Source organism: Cydia pomonella, chromosome 1 (assembly GCF_033807575.1).
Source record: "Cydia pomonella isolate Wapato2018A chromosome 1, ilCydPomo1, whole genome shotgun sequence".
NCBI classification, from domain to species: Eukaryota; Metazoa; Arthropoda; class Insecta; order Lepidoptera; family Tortricidae; genus Cydia; species Cydia pomonella.
In genome coordinates, this window is record NC_084703.1 from 15,928,927 (window position 1) to 15,946,309 (window position 17,383).

The 17,383-nt window shown below is 37.9% G+C and overlaps 1 protein-coding gene across 2 annotated transcripts in view; it reads right to left on the bottom strand.

Annotated features, from left to right (window-relative positions):
• Positions 1-8,579: 8,579 nt before the first annotated feature.
• Positions 8,580-17,383, bottom strand: part of LOC133516639 (peptide transporter family 1-like) — a 51,046-nt gene continuing 42,242 nt past the window's right edge. For both annotated transcript variants that reach the window (XM_061849659.1, XM_061849665.1), the window contains exons 5-13: positions 16,450-16,724; positions 16,022-16,104; positions 14,363-14,527; positions 13,267-13,392; positions 13,058-13,180; positions 12,631-12,965; positions 10,244-10,463; positions 9,279-9,515; positions 8,580-8,807 (exon numbers count right to left, since the gene is read on the bottom strand). In XM_061849659.1, the coding sequence (XP_061705643.1) occupies positions 8,634-8,807; positions 9,279-9,515; positions 10,244-10,463; positions 12,631-12,965; positions 13,058-13,180; positions 13,267-13,392; positions 14,363-14,527; positions 16,022-16,104; positions 16,450-16,724 (1,738 nt within the window). In that variant the 3' untranslated portion in view covers positions 8,580-8,633. The remainder of the gene's footprint in view (positions 8,808-9,278; positions 9,516-10,243; positions 10,464-12,630; positions 12,966-13,057; positions 13,181-13,266; positions 13,393-14,362; positions 14,528-16,021; positions 16,105-16,449; positions 16,725-17,383) is intronic.

Here is a 17,383-nt window from a genome sequence, read left to right on the forward strand (position 1 = left end):
GCGCCAACTCCGCCCGGACGGTGGGAATCGTACTCAGGTATTCTTGAACCGTAAAAATCATGAAAAAAACGTTCCATAGAAAGACATAACGTCATCTGAGAAAAAAAGCTAATTTGTGTTTGCATGATAGTCGAGACATTGAGTAGTTTAGTCAAAATGTGACCTCCGATGGCAAAGTTCGTTGTAACTTGTACGTACGTATTTATGTAACTATAATTTTTTCATGCGATAAATGGTGGATCAAATCAGGCCTAAACTCGCTGCACGTATTAATTATCAGGCAATTTCGGCGAGAGATGTAATTTGTAGTTAATTTTGGAAGCTGTGCCTGAGTCAGGCTAGTAATTGATTTGTCGCGGGTGCGCGCGAGGCACGCGCCGGCACGCGCGACCACGCCCCGCACGAATATGTTTGATAGTTTTCGCGTGAGATCTCTTGTCGGCTGAGTTGTGTGATACAAGCCGAGTGCCTTGTTGAACGCATGTGTGCACAACTGTGTTCAAGAGTGACGCGACCCTTTTAATTGCTTTGTCGAATGCCAACCACAGAGCGCGGGCAGTCCTTTTGATTTTATCAAACCTGGGGCTACATACTTGAACTTGATGCATCTTTAGAGATTAGAAGACATTTCCTTTTGTTTTTTGTCTTACTCGTATTATTTATTCTTATTTTATTTGATACACTAGCAGCTCTTGGAACTGGTGCGTGTGTACCGCAGCACTGGAGTTTATCTTGCATTTTTTAAAGTTCTAAAATGTTTATCTAATATCTACGGTGCACTAACAACAGTTTCTGGTAGAAAGTTCCACACATTTACTACACGATTTGATAACAAGTTTTTTAGAGTGTCCTCTCAACCTTACATTCTGGCTTGATATGTATAGGTCTTTTATATTTGGAACATTGGAGTGTCCAGACAAGATTTTGTATGTCTCAATTGGCTACGTGCGAAGTGCATGGTGGGGGTAAGTAAAGCGATCCCAGCGCATAAGGTGGTAAAATAAGAAGTAACTGCTGATAGCATCTTTAACATTTCGTACAAGTTATAGGGCTCGAAATGAAACTTTAATTTACGATTACTCCTGAAATATTAATTTAAATTGTATGGTATAAGGAACCATTGTAATCTGTATGAAATGCTTAATATAAATAACTTGATAATTATTAAACTGTACCCGTATAAATAGCTATGCATATGCCACATATTATGTGATCTTTTTCTAGAAGTTAATAATGGGTATAATAATAATAATAACGAGAACTGGCGCAAACCTGTGGTACTAAGTACTGCGGATCGCAAAGCGGCATGGGAGAGTAAGGTGCTACACGGGCGGTTCTACAAGGCCGTCACGGGACCTGACGTGGACATGCTCGCGTCGGTGAACTGGTTACGATTCGGGGACCTCTTCGGAGAAACCGAGGGTTTTGCCTGTGCAATTGCGGACGAAGTTATGATGACGAACAACTATCGGAAATATATCCTGAAGGACGGTACGGTCGACATTTGTCGGGCATGCCGCTGTCCCGGAGAGTCACTCAGGCATATCATTTCCGGTGGTTCTCATCTTGCTAAAGGCGAGTACTTGCACAGACATAATCTCGTAGCCAGAATTATTCACCAGCAACTTGCTCTTCTATACCGCCTTGTGGACCGCGAAGTACCGTACTACAAGTACTCACCTGCGCCAGTTCTCGAAAATGGTCGTGGCACGCTCTCCTAGGATCGAGCTATTATCACTGACAGGACTATTGTAGCCAATAAGCCTGACATCGTGATAATAGATCGATCGCAACGCCTGGCCGTAATCGTTGATATCACCATCCCCCATGATGACAATCTCGTGAAAGCCGAGGACAAGTCCAGCAAGTACCTAGACTTGGCTCACGAGATAACCGCCATGTGGGATGTCGATTCGACGATCATTGTCCCAATAGTCGTTGTCCGTAGAGTCTCGACCAACACCTTGAGAGACTCTCGCTAGGTGGTTGGATCAAGGGTCAGATGCAGAAGGCGGTCATCTTGGACACGGCGCGGATAGTCCGACAGTTCCTCTCTCTGCGGCCCTGACCACCGGCAGCTTGGGCCCTGCCCCGCTGCTGGTTAGGTTAGGTTTTTTTTTATAATGTGTTTATATCTTGTGTATTGTTTTTTAAGTGTTTTTATATTTTACTTTTATATACATATTGTAAAAATCCTAGCCTAAGAGAAAAAAGATAAATAAAGGAGATAATAATAATAAAATGTTTTATTGCACACTACAAAAATGGTACAAAGTACCTATGTAAAGGTATAAATATTTATTATTTTAATTTATTTAAACTTTATTGCACAATACATGAAGAGTACAAATGGCGGACTTAATGCCAGAAGGCATTCTCTACCAGTCAACCATGAGCCAAACCGAAAGATCATGAGGACGACCTTTAAGCTTGTCAAACAGATGCTTGCGCAACATGCGCTTGAAGGAGAATTTGTTCTGGGCTTGTCTCATAGAGAGAGGAAGATCATTCCACAGCCGGATTGCCTGAATGTTGAAGGAATTCGACATGAAACCTGTACGATGTCGAGGGAAAATAAGTTGAAGGCTACGGGAGGTTCGGAGATCAGTGCCGGGGCGCGGAGTAACAAATTTGAATTCGGAACGAAGGTAATCAGGGACTGAAGGATCAAATAAAATTGAAAACAAAGTGCAGAGAATACGCAAGGATCGACGTTCACGAATAGGGAGCCAGTTAAGTTTTTTGCGATAAGCGGAGATATGGTTGTATTTTCGGAGTCCAAAGATAAACCGGATACAATTGTTAAGTTACCGATCGAACTTGGTTAGGTAAGCTTGAGAGAGATTGCTGTAACACACATCTGCATAATCCAGGATGGGCAGACCGAGGGCTTGGACAAGAAGAGTCTTAGTGCAGGTCGGGAGAAAATGTTTAAACCGATAGAGTGCTCTTAGAGTATTGGTCACTCTACGACAAACGTCAGACACCTGAGGATCCCAGATCAGCCCACTATCGATTATCAACCCCAGGTTCTTCCCTTGCGGCACAAAAGTTATATCTACTTGCTCATACTGGATAGGGGCTATAGCTAAGTAGGTACGTCGTGTCCGTCAAAGATAGCAAGCGCGCACTACCAAGTATGATGGCCTGACATTTGGTGGGGTTGACTGCAATGCCATAACAACGTGACCAGGTAGATATGAAGTTAAGATCTGCGTTCAAATTAGCAATAGCTCGATCAAAATCGTCGGTACTTGCTTGAGTGTATAGCTGCAAGACGTCGGCATACAAATGGTAGGAGCATTTAATCTTAACGGTAATGAGATTAATAAAAATGGAGAAAAGCAGTGGGGAGAGAATGCCGCCCTGTGGAACCCCAGATTGGAGTTCACACCAGTCCGAAGAAGATCTGTCAGCCTGAACTAACTGATGACGGTCACGGAGATAGGAAGGATAGGAAGCAAACCATTCAGTCACAGATGATGAAATGTTCACATTCTTAAGAAAAGCCAATAGTAAATCGTGATCTACCGCATTAAACGCGTTAGAGAAGTCGATAAGAACCAACACTGTAAGCAGCGAAGAGCCCATACCGATCCTCACGTCTTCGACCACTTTGAGCAAGGCGGTAGAAGTGCCGTGGCCACGACGAAATCCGGACTGAAGTGGCCAAAGCAGATTAGAGAATATGTGGTGAGATAACTGTGGCTTCCAAGATTTTTTACAAAAAGGGTAGAACTGAAATGGGACGAAATTTTTTAAGTGAACTGGGATTGAAAATTTTAAGTATATGCCCAAAATCATCGTCCTACTTAATTCATCATGACCTACAGCGTTGAATTTAACAGACGTTATTACCTTGCGAGTTTCATCATTTGTGACCGGGGTGAAATAGAAAGTTTTATTAGAAATACAGGGCAAGGCATTGATATGTGAAATACTATGAACTTTAGTGGCGGGATCTAGTGAAGAAGGCTTGGCAAAGTGCACGTTTAAGTCATTTAATGAAAACGAATAAGTTGAAAAAGAAAAGTTATTAGAAAAATTGTTAGATTTGGCCACACCAATAGATTTTAAAAATTTCCATGTCTCGGCAGGGGATGACATGGCAATGTTGTCATGAATGTGTTTCCGTTTAGCTGCTCTTTCCATCTGGTTGCACTTGTTCCTAGCCATTTTAAATGTACACCAATTTTCTTCGCAACGATTGCGCTTAAATTTACGAAACGCCTGATCCCGCCGCGTCATCGCAATGTGGACGGCTCGGGTGACCCACGGCGCAGGTGGGCGTTTAAGTTAGACTGTTCGGACCGACGCGTGTCTATCAAAAAGATTTAAGACCGACAAGTTCAAAGACGCCACCGCCTCATCGGACGGACGACTACTCAGTCGCATGTGCGTCACGCTTTGAGGCCCCTATGTCAAGTCTAGCAAAACTACGCAGTTGAACAGACACACGATGCACCTTAGGGGGTCGAATACGGTAGCTCAGATAAATGAGGTCGTGGTGTGAAAAACCAGGGGCAGAGAGTTGGCCAACCATATTGACGCGTTCGGTGTAGGAAAAGATAGCAAGGTCCAACCAGGAGTCTGACGTGTCAGTGTTATGATGCGTAGGAAATAGAGGTAGTACTGAAAGGTCAGCAGATTCAACAATAGCATTTAGTTTGCGCGTCCTGAGGCTATTCTTCATGAGATCAGTATTAAAATCACCTAAAATTATCAGATGTGTGTAATCAGCGCTAAGTGAAAAAAGAATACATTCCAGATCTGTGAAATTATCAACACTAGGCGGACAATAGAAAACTCCTAGTGCAACTTTAGTACCTGAAATACTAACCTCCAGTATTAAGTACTCCACAGATCCAGAGAACAAAGACGGAGATGAACAAATAATTTTGAAAGAGATGTTACTGCGGAGGTAAATGGCAACACCACCGTCACCCTTACCTATGCGGCCGTTGCGCAGTAACACAAAACCGGGTAGACCGAAGGAAGTGGAATCAAGAAATCAAGAAAGAAATATGTAGGTAACAAAAGGCGGACTTATCGCTAAACAGCGATCTCTTCCAGACAACCTTCAGATAGTGAAATGACGAACGTAATCAAGTAAGTAAGTTATCCTTAAAAGATAGACATTCAACATCGACCATACATTGTATTGTTATAGCTCAAACGGATTAGACAGCGTTTTCGATTTAAGCTCCTGGCCAGCGTGATTTTTTCCGACAACATCGTTATATTTCAACCAATTTACACAAAACCTTAACAAGTTATATACCTAAACCTTCTTCAAGAATCACTCGTTTGATAGATGAAAGTCGTATGAAAATCCGTTCAGTAGTTTTTAGTTTTGAAGTAGTTTTATAAGATGTAGTGAATTGACGTTTTTCCCTAGATTTGCGGATGCTAGGTTGCATGAAAGTCGTGCACATAGCGAATAAGATCGCCTCGCTTCCTTCTGTCCTCCAATGTTCTAAAACCTACTAATTCCTGAAGCCGTTCTTCATATTGCTTGTCTTTTAATGAAGCAACCATTTTAGTTGCTCTTCGCTGTACTTTTTCCAACAATCAGATTTTTTTAAAGTAGATTCTAATACACAAATTATGTACGTATCTTCGGTGGTGGTCACCACCGGTTCACTGGATCGTTTTTGGGTAAAGATAAGGATGCCCCATCTGAACAGTTAGTAGCTACAGTGGCGGTCCAAAAGTACCTACAATACGACAGAGTACATGGGCATAAAATTAAATATTGAGTTTATTCTAAATGACTTTTACTAGGGGACCAATCGCGAAAAAGAATAAGGTTAACCCTTGACGCATACATAATGTATGAAACTACCTATGAAATTCACCATACAAAAGCTTTACAATTTAAATAAGCGGCTAGCCTTTAAACTCCAACTTCAACCAACCAACTCTTTAAATAATTATGCACCACATCCCGACTTTGATTGACATCTCTTTTGGATTTAAATTTCCCCAATCAACTTTCACATGAGTCTTAATTTAATTTAAAAAGTCTTAAACCAACATTTCTAACCGCGTTTTAACTTCTACGGTTGGATTTGGTTAATTTATTTATTTGTCTGCATATGGTCTGGTGGGATTATCCTCGGAGAGCGCACGTGGGCCGGCGCGCGGCGGCCGCGCGCCTGACACGCGCCGCGCTCGCTGCCCAAGTGCCTGGAACATGTACCGACTCCTTTGCAAAAACTTTTTCTAACTACAATTAATTAATCCGTGTCGTGAACTACATTCAAACACTGTCATTATAGTGGCGGTGCGTTTCGCTGAATATACTTATACGCGTTCCAAGTAATAACAAGGCAGCTCCCTGCGAGCTTGTAATTTTGAGGATGTTGAACTTCTCTCATAAACCTGTTTTTTTTTAAGTTCTTCTAAAGATACAAATGTGGCTGAACTTGCAGTACACGTGGACTTACCGATCTTGCATCTTGCCAATCTCAGTTGCCTGTTTTTGTACGTTTGGTCGTGCAATGAATAAAGAATGAGGTTTTTCTAGAGGGACTACAATATACACCGTGTTTTTTTTTAATTTACTTTAATTTCGAGAGTGCATTCCTGAGCTTAAATTAAGTAACTTTCTCAAAGACACCGGTATTCTCATTAACTCCATTTCGGAAATAATCAATAATTCATTTTTATCTTATAAGGCCCTTACGTTACGAGCGTATACATTTGCCTTAGTGTCTGTTTGTCCTAAACGTAAGTACCATCTCGGACGATTGATGTTCAAAATGACATTGATGTCAGTTTTCAATTGTTTGGTTGAATTAAATATAATGCCCGTGTTCGGATCCCTTTGTTTGACATAATTATTGAAAGTCATAATGTAATGATAGTCATATTATCATTAGTCATAACTCTGAAACCGTTAACTTTTCAGGAATTTCCTTAGATTATCCTATAGATAGGTTAGGTTAGGTTAGGTTTGTTTTATGGCAATCCTGAAAAGTTACGCGTTTCTGAGAAAAACCAAATTATGACTAACGAAAATGCGGACAAACAATACATTATGACTTAAAACTTTATGGGAAACAATAGAGACCCGCCCGTGTTACATCAACGCTATGCGCAATATTTAATTACTTTTCACTAAAATAATAAAATTAGAAAAAAAAACTTTTTTCGAAAATTAACTATGCCATTTAGTTTCCTTAAACGTACTTGCCCCGGAATTAATGGAATTCAATAAAAACACGGTGTATGGTACCTACGCGGTTCTTCAAAAAATAAAAATACTTTCAAAGGGTCGGCAACGCACATGTCGGCAACACCCCTGGAGTTGCAGGCGTCTATAGGCTACGGTGACCGCTTACCAACAGGCGGACCGTATGCTTGTTTGCCACCGAATTGGTACTATAAAATACAAGAATAAAATAGTGATGAACATAATGCAATGCGGGTGTATAGAATACACTTGATAGCTCTTATTTTACGTTTACTCCAGGGTATGTTAGGTCACAAATCTGCGTATGTGTAGGTACCTATTTAAAGGCATGTTTATACGACTCGCGTAAAGAATACAACCCCAACCCGTATTTGTCTGTTTGTTGTTTTTAAGCATATATTATACGCAATTATCGACTACTCGTCTGCAGGCCCTTTTATTTCAATTGATGACACTGGTTCTTAAACTATAGCTATGGGAAAACGCAACGTAATAATGTTATGAAATATACTTAAAGGTAATCATGAGTATTCTGGTGTACCATTTGTTATAACCGATTATTTATTTATTTTTGATTTTTTGGTCTGGTTTTTATTTTTAAATATTTCCCATAATAAGTATCTTTAGAAAGTACAAGGTATCCGTTAATTAAATTACGTTAGGCCCTTTAATATATAGAGTTTATTTACGCTGTTAATGAACACTATTGTAATTATATAGGAGCTGTGAACAAAATTCCACATATATAAAAGACGGCCTGTCAGAGTTTGAGCAGCTCCGTGCGATCCAGTTTATCCGCGCGAACGGGGGTCGCGGCCCTCGCCCCTAGTTTCGATGGGAACAACACACAAATTACCCAAAACCAATTGTATAATGTGTTCACGCCATTTAACGAGACACGTTTCGCTTCTGTACACCACAGTTTATTTTATTTGTCTGTATTTTACTTATGCTATGCTAAAGTCCGTAAGTTAGGTACATTTTGGATAAACTACGAATAATTTCATAAAATACCAGGTATTAGCATTATAACTGTCAAAAAATATTAAAATAAAATCCTTTCCCTGAAAATAACGTTTTCACCAGCATCCGATCTCGGGACCATTATATTTGAAGCCCTGGAGTCGTAGCAACTTTTAGTGATTGGAGGTCGAAATATATCGGAAAGCCATGTCAATGTCATTTTTAAAGACCGACCATTACTCACGGCCGTAAGGGTCATATTATAAATGAAACTAATTACAAAATAACATAGCTGAAGTTTTGTTGATTTCGGAACCGACGTGTACATATTTTTGTTCCATCGACAGGATCGATAGTGTGACCTATATGTGTGACCTGGATTATACTAAGCAGGTACGAGACAAATGAAACGATGAAATTGTTAACAAAACATTTATATATTAATACATACAGGTTATCTATGCAACAAATATCAGTTTTGTTTATTGTCTTTGCTCGAGTATGTTTTGGGAGGCATCTTGATTTCCTCCACAGCGAGGTTCTCGGAGCTGGACCGGAGCTCCACGTATCGGTAGCGGAACGCCATGGCCATAAAGATGAGGATATCCAGCACCATCAGCCCCGCGAACAGGAAGAACTCCTTCCACTATACACAAACGATAATAGGGAAATAAGAACAGCACATAAATATACATATACATTTGTCTAAAGTACAACGTCTAAAGAACGTGAGTTCGATCGACTATTTGGAACTGTTTGGAACATAATTTGGAAGTAGCGAGTTCATTTTGATGCTTCTCTCAATTAAATCTCAATTAAATTACTAATTAGCAGAATTCAGCAATATTAAAATACATAAGTACAAAGGTGTAGTAACGATTTTGTCATTGGGTGTGTCGTTATTCTCACTTTCCTAACTCCATCAAATCTACGTTAAACAGTTTACACCTTGTAGCCATTAAAAACTTCTGTCCGAAATCGTGCGCAATGTAGCTTATGTATCTCGGAGTCGGATCGGTATCTTTTTTCTAGTGATATCGTTCCAAGCGTAAACATAAACCCTTTTCCTTTACCTACGAGTGTTAGGATCCTTGGTATCGATATTTCGAAGACATACCTGAGCGTCTAAGAAGTTTCCCTCGACAATCAGCACCACGATCAAGTTGCCGATAGCGACAGTGAGCAGCCACACGGCTTGGAGCACGGACTTCATGCTGGCCGGCGCCTGCGTGAAGGAGAACTCCAGCCCCGTCACCGAGAACATCACCTCGGCCATCGTGATCACCACGTACTGCGGGATCAGCCACAGAATGTGCACGCTGTTCGGCGGCGTAATCATCACGCCGTCCGCAACCTGAAATAACACAAAGTAAGTAAGTAGGTACATGCGCATGCTATTATTAACGTTTTTCTTATCTGGTGATTTATTTCGTTCATGGTGTGAATTTTTTTTTTCTACTCGTCGACTGTGATGTTTGAATTAAGAATTCGTATACCAAACTATAATTGCGTACTTTTCATGTATGGGCTCACAAGTCAACTATAATATTCATTTCGATTTCGTCAGTTATAATTTAAAAAAATACCAATAACGTACCGCCGCGCCGCGCCGTATAGGAACAAATAAACGGTTGCTTCGCGGGTTTATGTCTTTTGTACTACATTTTTGTATACTGAGATACTTACCAATTTTCATTACTTATTTAGGTTTTATAGTAAAAAAAAAGTATTATTTTAGTAGACTCGTGGAAAAGTACTGTATACAACCGTGATATAATCAAGCATTTCAATCTCGTACCTTACTTAGTTTATTTTGTAAGGTATTGTAATTGTAAATTATTATTTTTGTGGAAGAAATGATATAAACCTTACTAAACGAAGCTTGCTGAGACACGGTACTCGACTGAAAAGCTCTCTATTATATCAATATCACGATTGTATAAAATACAATAATTGAAAATCGTTGAGATCGCAAAAACGAGTGCAACATGAATCATAATTAAAATTAAACAATCATTTCTTTCAGAATATTTCCACATTGTATAAGTAATAATGTTGTCATATTTTAATTATCATACGTACGTAAGTTCCATTGGAATCTTCATACACATTGATTGTGTACACGCCTCCAGTTTTGAATGAATAGTCAGTTAGCACAGTCTGGTCGTCCACGACGACGTCGTACGAGCCTCTTTCTATTATTTTCTTATCCTTATAAGTACTTTTTAGACTTAGCTTTGTTTTATTTTTCTTTAAGTCTATAATTGATATTTGAGCGATGCCTCTAATATTCGATAAAAATCTGAAAAAAGAGCATAACTAGGTAATTTTTATGGACTTTTAAAATGAGCAGTACTTTATACAAGGGATTTTAAACAGGGTTAAATTATGGGGAAGAATATAAATAAACGGGAATTAGTGTTATTTATTCAGATTGGTATAGATAACATATAGATAGACGTATTGTTGTTAAAATATTAGAAACAAGTAATAAATATGTATACAGAATTTCATTTGTTTCTCACTTCGCATAGTTCTAAGTGTTCTAACTCCTAATCAAAACATTTGACACATGAGTGGTTTTAATTTAGATCTCTTGATAAAAACTAGACAAAATTGGTACAGTACCTACTACAATAACAAAAGAAGTGAATAATGCGCGGAAGGTGGTATTTCTTATTACTTTCACTGTTTTCAAAAGTTATGTCTCGTGAAGTCTGGGTAAATGTCAAACAAGGAAAATTAGTCGGACTTGAGGTAGCTACAGTTTTCGAAGGGAAACGTTTCTATGCCTTCTATAAAGTTCCTTACGCTCAGCCCCCAATTAGAAATTTGAGATTCAAAGACCCCGTGCCTGCGAAGAAATGGAAAAGTTTTTGGGACGCTACGCTGGAGTTCCACGGTGCTTGCGCGCAGCCACATATCGTTCACAAACACGCTCAGTATGGCAATGAAGACTGTCTTTATATGAACATATTTACACCTCAAATACTAAGAACTGATACAGATCCACTGAAGCCGGTGATCGTGTGGATTCATGGTTATGCATTTGGTTCTAGTTTGAGTCATTTACACGGAGCAGACTTCCTTATAAACAATGACGTTTTATTTATAACTGTGACACATAGAATAGGGCCTTTCGGTTTCCTTAAAATCAACGAAACAGATACACATGCCAACATGGGACTTAAAGATATCGTGATGGCTTTAAAGTGGATAAAGAAAAATATAAGGAGCTTCGCTGGTGACAGCAAGAGAGTGACGGTCATGGGCAGCGGATCGGCAGCTACCTTCCTGTCTTGGTTATTGATGACAAAGGCACGTAATCTCTTTTCAAAGATGATTCTACAAAGCGGGGCATTATTTTCTGCTTCGCTTGTTTCACGTGAAAGAGATTTCGAATTTGATAGACTATCTAAGGAGCTACTTAAACATGATGTTAAGAAGCTAGTAAGTGCATCCACGCAGAAAATTATTTTAGCATCACAGAAGATTTACAACGCTATTGATGTTATCAATTATCAGAGACCCGTGGTCCCATTCTCACCTACTATAGAAAGGAAATCAAACAAGTCTTTGGTCATGATGCTACCAGACGATTTTTTTCGGCGCACACCAAATCTTAAGTTCAATAAACCCATGATTGTAGGGTACAATAGCCAAGAGAGTATTTCAGAAATAATACCATTTATACACAATCCTGACTATTTGAAAATGTTTTCCAGTATCTTCAAATTTATGGTACCATTTTCTGATGGGTGTCGCCATAATTACACATCAGAAACATATAAACAAGTAGCAAATAGGATAAAGAGCAAATATTTCAGGGAGGGTATATCGGAAAAGTCCGTTTTTGATTTTTTGAGATATACTTCAGATCTTTATAAATATCCTATATTCAAGTTTATAAAAGCCTCTTTAAAGTTTAACTCAAACAAAGTGTTTATGTATAAGTTTAACTTCGTTGGAAAATTTAATGCGGTTAAAAGTACTGCTCTAGCTGGAGCTAATATCCCGGTAAAAGGCTCAGCGAGCGGAGATGAAATATGTTATTTACTCAAATGTGAGCCTATGTGGGAAAATTACGTTAATTTGAAAAACACTACTGGTGACAATAACAAAATTATGATAAGACAATTGGCAGAATGGTGGGCCAATTTTGCAAAATTTGGAGAGCCTACGCCTGCACTGGTTGCGTCAAGGTACCATTGGCCAGCAATTACTTTAGAAGACGATAGTTTAATGCTAATTGGCAAAGAAAGTAAATTAGTGCATCCTTGGTCTGACAAAAAAGCTTGCAATTTTTGGGATGAAATTTATCAGAATCACTATAGAAGTGAAATTTGCGATAGGCCAAAACACGACGAGTTGTAAATATAAGTTGTTGTATGTAAGAATGTCATTGAGCTGGATTTTGATATTGTATATTTAAATGGCGTAAATAGTAAAATAAAATTGTATAAGTTTACCTTACACCGACTCCACCAATTACTTTTTCATTGTCGTCCGTAAAATTGTAGACGCCTTCATTACTAATAAAGAAGGACTTAGCGGTTTTTTGTTTCAAACTAAATGTCCCATTGTAATTTACACCAGCACACTCATTAGCGTTTCCTTGCAATGAATAAGGGAGGTCTATGAAATTATCCGTTTCAATATCCAATTTTTCATATACAGATAGTGGTGGGACATGGAATTGTCCTAAGTTATTTTCATGGAGGATACTTAGTGTTAAATTACAGTTGAATCCGTTGTACACTCTTAATTGTGCCAGTCCAGCTGCCACAGGTGTACCATATGTTGGCTGCAAAGAAATTGTATTGTAATAAATATTTATTCAAATGCCAATTGTGGCAATTGTAATGAAAATATCTATATATTCATAATTATACCAACCAGAAGGCTCAACTCCACAATACCGGAGATGACGAAGGCTCCAGCTGCTAAAAGTCCTCCCCATATCATTTTATGAAGGGGTTTACTTATAAGTTTGCACCACGTCATGAAAGGGTATATTGCCTAAAAAAAGAAAAATGTAGGTAGTTGAGAATTTATAATATTACGAACTGATTACTCTTCTGATTGAAAAAGGAAATAATGCTTACAACTTGGAAAATCGGGATGAAGATAAGTATAAGCAAGGGGTTTAGCACTTGCATTTGGTCCGCCTTGAGCTCCCAGTTGCCGATGTCTTGTCGCATTCTGTCAGCTTGGAATGTCCATCTTGAGCCCTGTAGAACGCAATCAGGTATAGATTAGATACGATTTTACAATAAACTTCCTAATATTATAACTGAATTGTCTGTTAGTAAATTTAAATATTATGTAAAACGTAAGCTTATCTCTAAAGCCTATTAAGTATAGCACACAAGACTACATGAATAATGAAACACCATGGGATTAAGTGTGATTGTAAATAATGAATTATTTATTGTTATGTTAATCATGATGAAACTGTAATACAATCAATCAATGTATATATACCGTATTTTTTGACATTTGGATTTTATTCTAGAAAGTTTCTAGACTAGTATTTTAATATAATATTGGTGTTTGACGATCCTTTTGTGAAATCCTTATTATTAAGTTTGACATATCTATAATTATCCAATGTTTTTTGAGAACAACAATAACTGCATCAATAAATTGCACTGATATTTAGATTAAGATGGTATTTGTAAAATTTAACGATTTAAAAGTGCTTGTTGCTAGGCCTATTTGAATAAAGAATATATTGACTTTGATCGTGTCATTCACGAACGCCTTTGACTCGTATTCTCATGTCATTAAAGGTTAGATATGACAAATCTGGATGGTGGATGACACGTTGGTACTAACTTAATTTATGGTCAACATTTGAAGACTTAGGTACCTTAATGTGGTTATATCGAGGTTTTACAATAACCTTTATGATTATTAATTTTGCATTGCAAGGTGTCGATGGTATTCAATAAAAAAATAAAATAATTATAATGCTAGTGACACCTCAACAATTCCACCATGCAACTAGAGTTTTTATTTTTTAATACTTAGATACCCAAAGAGTAATCAAACGTACCTATATTTAGGCATCAAAACAGTTTCCATGTATAAACACAGAAACCATTTGTTAAGTCAGGTTTTAATAACATTTGACAAAGTTCTACATATGAGTACCTAAAATAGAGTTTGTTGTCGGTGAAAATAATATGATCTTTTTACCTGCTGGTCGAACAAGGCCCAGAAAATGGGCACGGGCGTGAAGAGAACCAGCACACGCAGCAGCCCCTTGATGTCCTCCACCAGCGCCGGCCCGTACTTCTCCTGCGCATGGTCCAGCCAGTGCTCGCGCTTCTCCTCGCTCTTGGCAGACTTTACGATGCCGTGCTACAATCACACAGTTCGTATTTACACTTCCTGCCAGCATATTAAATCGACACGAGTTGCGAATTACCTATTCGCACGTGTATCGTACAAAATTTTACAGTACATATGGCTCTTTAAAGTTTCGACTTAGTTACATAATGTGCTAATTTACACACTAGTGCGGAAAAGTAGCACCATTTGTACTGTAATAGTACATTACGATACAAGTGCGGAAAATAGGAAATTCGAAACGAGTGGCGATAAATTAAAACACGGCCGAAGGGAGTGTTTTAAATCGACATGAGTTGCGAATTACCTATTCGCACATGTATCGTACAACGTTTTACAGTACATATGGCCCTTTAAATGTTCGACACAGTAACGTAATATGCTAATTTTCGCACTAGTGCGATAAAGTAGCACCATATGTACTGTAAAATCTATTTGGATACTATATGTGTAATTGATAATAGTTACCTCCTTTTAAGCCTTCTTATAAGTACTCATTTAAGTGTCATTATAGCACTAAAATTACATTATAATTCATAATAACACTAATTACAATTCAGTGTGTCGATTATAATTGATCGAACGTAAATAATTGCAACTTTTTTGGGTACCTTACCGCACGTAGATCCTATGTTATAGTGTGGGTGGGTCGAGCTAGAGATGGGTAGTGAATAAATACTCACGGGTACATACCGAGTTAATACTCAGTATTTACTCAATATACCCGTATTTACTCGTTTATATCCAAATTGGTGGGTATAAACTTAAACTGAACTGAAACTTGGCATATAAATTTGAAATATAGGTGTAATTTGTAAGCCGTTACTAGATTAAGTACTAAATGTAATAAATTGTCACAAAAACATCAGAAACCACAAACGTGTTGCACATCATTAAATGGGTCTTTAAAAATAACTTTAATGTTTCCAAACAACTTTTTTTGATAAATTTAATACTTAAAAAACCGTTTCTAAAGGCCAAAATAAAAAAAAATATCGGGAGATTAGCCGTAGAATAGAGTACTCGAAATATACTTTGAATATGATTGGTTAAGCCATTTATGAGTTTTCTTAATTAAAACCCTTAATAAAAGGTCGTAAGTGCAGCATAAACACGCACTTTTGCGCGGCATGCAATTATGTAGAATATCGATAGAACTTAAGTCCCATATTTGAAAAATAAATACCTTCTTTAAACAGAATTGTTAAGTACGCACTATCACAAATTTTGATCTCATTGATGATGAGCGTTAAGTGAGTGAACATTATGCATCATATATGCTTTTTATTATATAAATAATGTTACGTTAACACTCTTCGATAAAAACAATTTAGTTCTTAAATATCACTTTTTAAATATTTTATTAAATTATTAGGAATCGTTTTTACCCACCTAAATGAGTAATTACGGGTATTTATCTGGTGCCCCAACCCTACCCATCTCCATTTGATCAATAAGCAAACGTTCTAAAATATTAAAAATACTATTAATAATTAAAGTACTTACACCTATACACGCACCAACTTGTCCTATGATATTGCCGGCGGGATTTTTTACGACATATAGTCTTCTACCCGCAACAAATATTACTGAAAACAGAAGTTATGCGTTCATTTTACATCCATTTAGCTTGTAATTTATGTATCCATTTTGATTCATACATTGAATGAAAAAATTTAGTAGTTAGGTTTAAATATAACATGTTAATTATCATACTACTGGTAAAATCGTATAGGTAACGTGCACATCTCTCGCTTGCTCAGATGCAAGTAAAGGCAACTTGTACAATTTGATACAAGGTAAGCGCTTCAATTTTGGGACGCCTACTACCTATCTTGAGTTATAATTAATCATTACTTGTAAGCTTGTATGATTATCTCTGTCTATATTTGAAATGAGACAGTCCTGCGCCAAACTATAACATGAATACTCACTTATTGAAATGACCATAAGTACGCCGGGTACCCCGAACGCTAGCGAGTAACAGTCGTTATCCCCAAAGCAGTGCACATCGGCGCGCAGTATCGGCGTCAGGAAAGTGGAGACTAGACTGCCCGCGTTGATGGCCGCGTAGAACAAGCTGAAGAAGTAGCCCAGGTACTTCTCCTGCTCGGGCAGCTTGAACTGGTCGCCGCCGAACGCGGACACGCAGGGCTTGATGCCGCCCGTGCCGAACGCTATCAACAGCAACGCTAGTATTGAGAACTCTCTGTAAATTAATTGATCGTGGTTAAGGCTAAGTTATTTGACCTTTAAGATACCTATATTATTGAGACATAGATAGTTACTGCTACCTCTTCGATATATTTATCCGCCAGTGAAGTGAACTATATTGAATAATAGAGGGAGATTTTCAAACAACCTGGCCTTAAGCGTTGTTATGATTACGTAAGGTTTAAGTCGTTATAAAATTAAGTGACCCCCCCTGCATAGAAATTTGTTTCCGGAGGGGTCACTGAACTCTGCAGCTTACTATACCTGGGCCATTTTATTTAAGTACCTATTCTTACAGTAATAATATATACTAATATATGAATGTATGTTGGTTTTTTCAGGGGTCATGAGAACCGCTTTCAATAATTTTTGATTTATTTGAAAGAAGGTGTCTTTAGTGTAATCTCATAGGAATGTCATTTTGTCATTTACATATAATTAACTAAAGTACTTAGTACAAAAAGCTTTTTTGATGGCGATGTTGCCACTATGGAGCCTAGTCTAAATATCTTTATTGACAGATATAAAAAAGTGACAAGTGCGAGTAATACTGCAATAACTAGGTTTTGCGAAAAAAGTACCAAGTGATAGTATTAGCAATAATATTAACTTTTTTTGTAAAAGTACATTTAAAAAAACCAAAAAAAGAACACA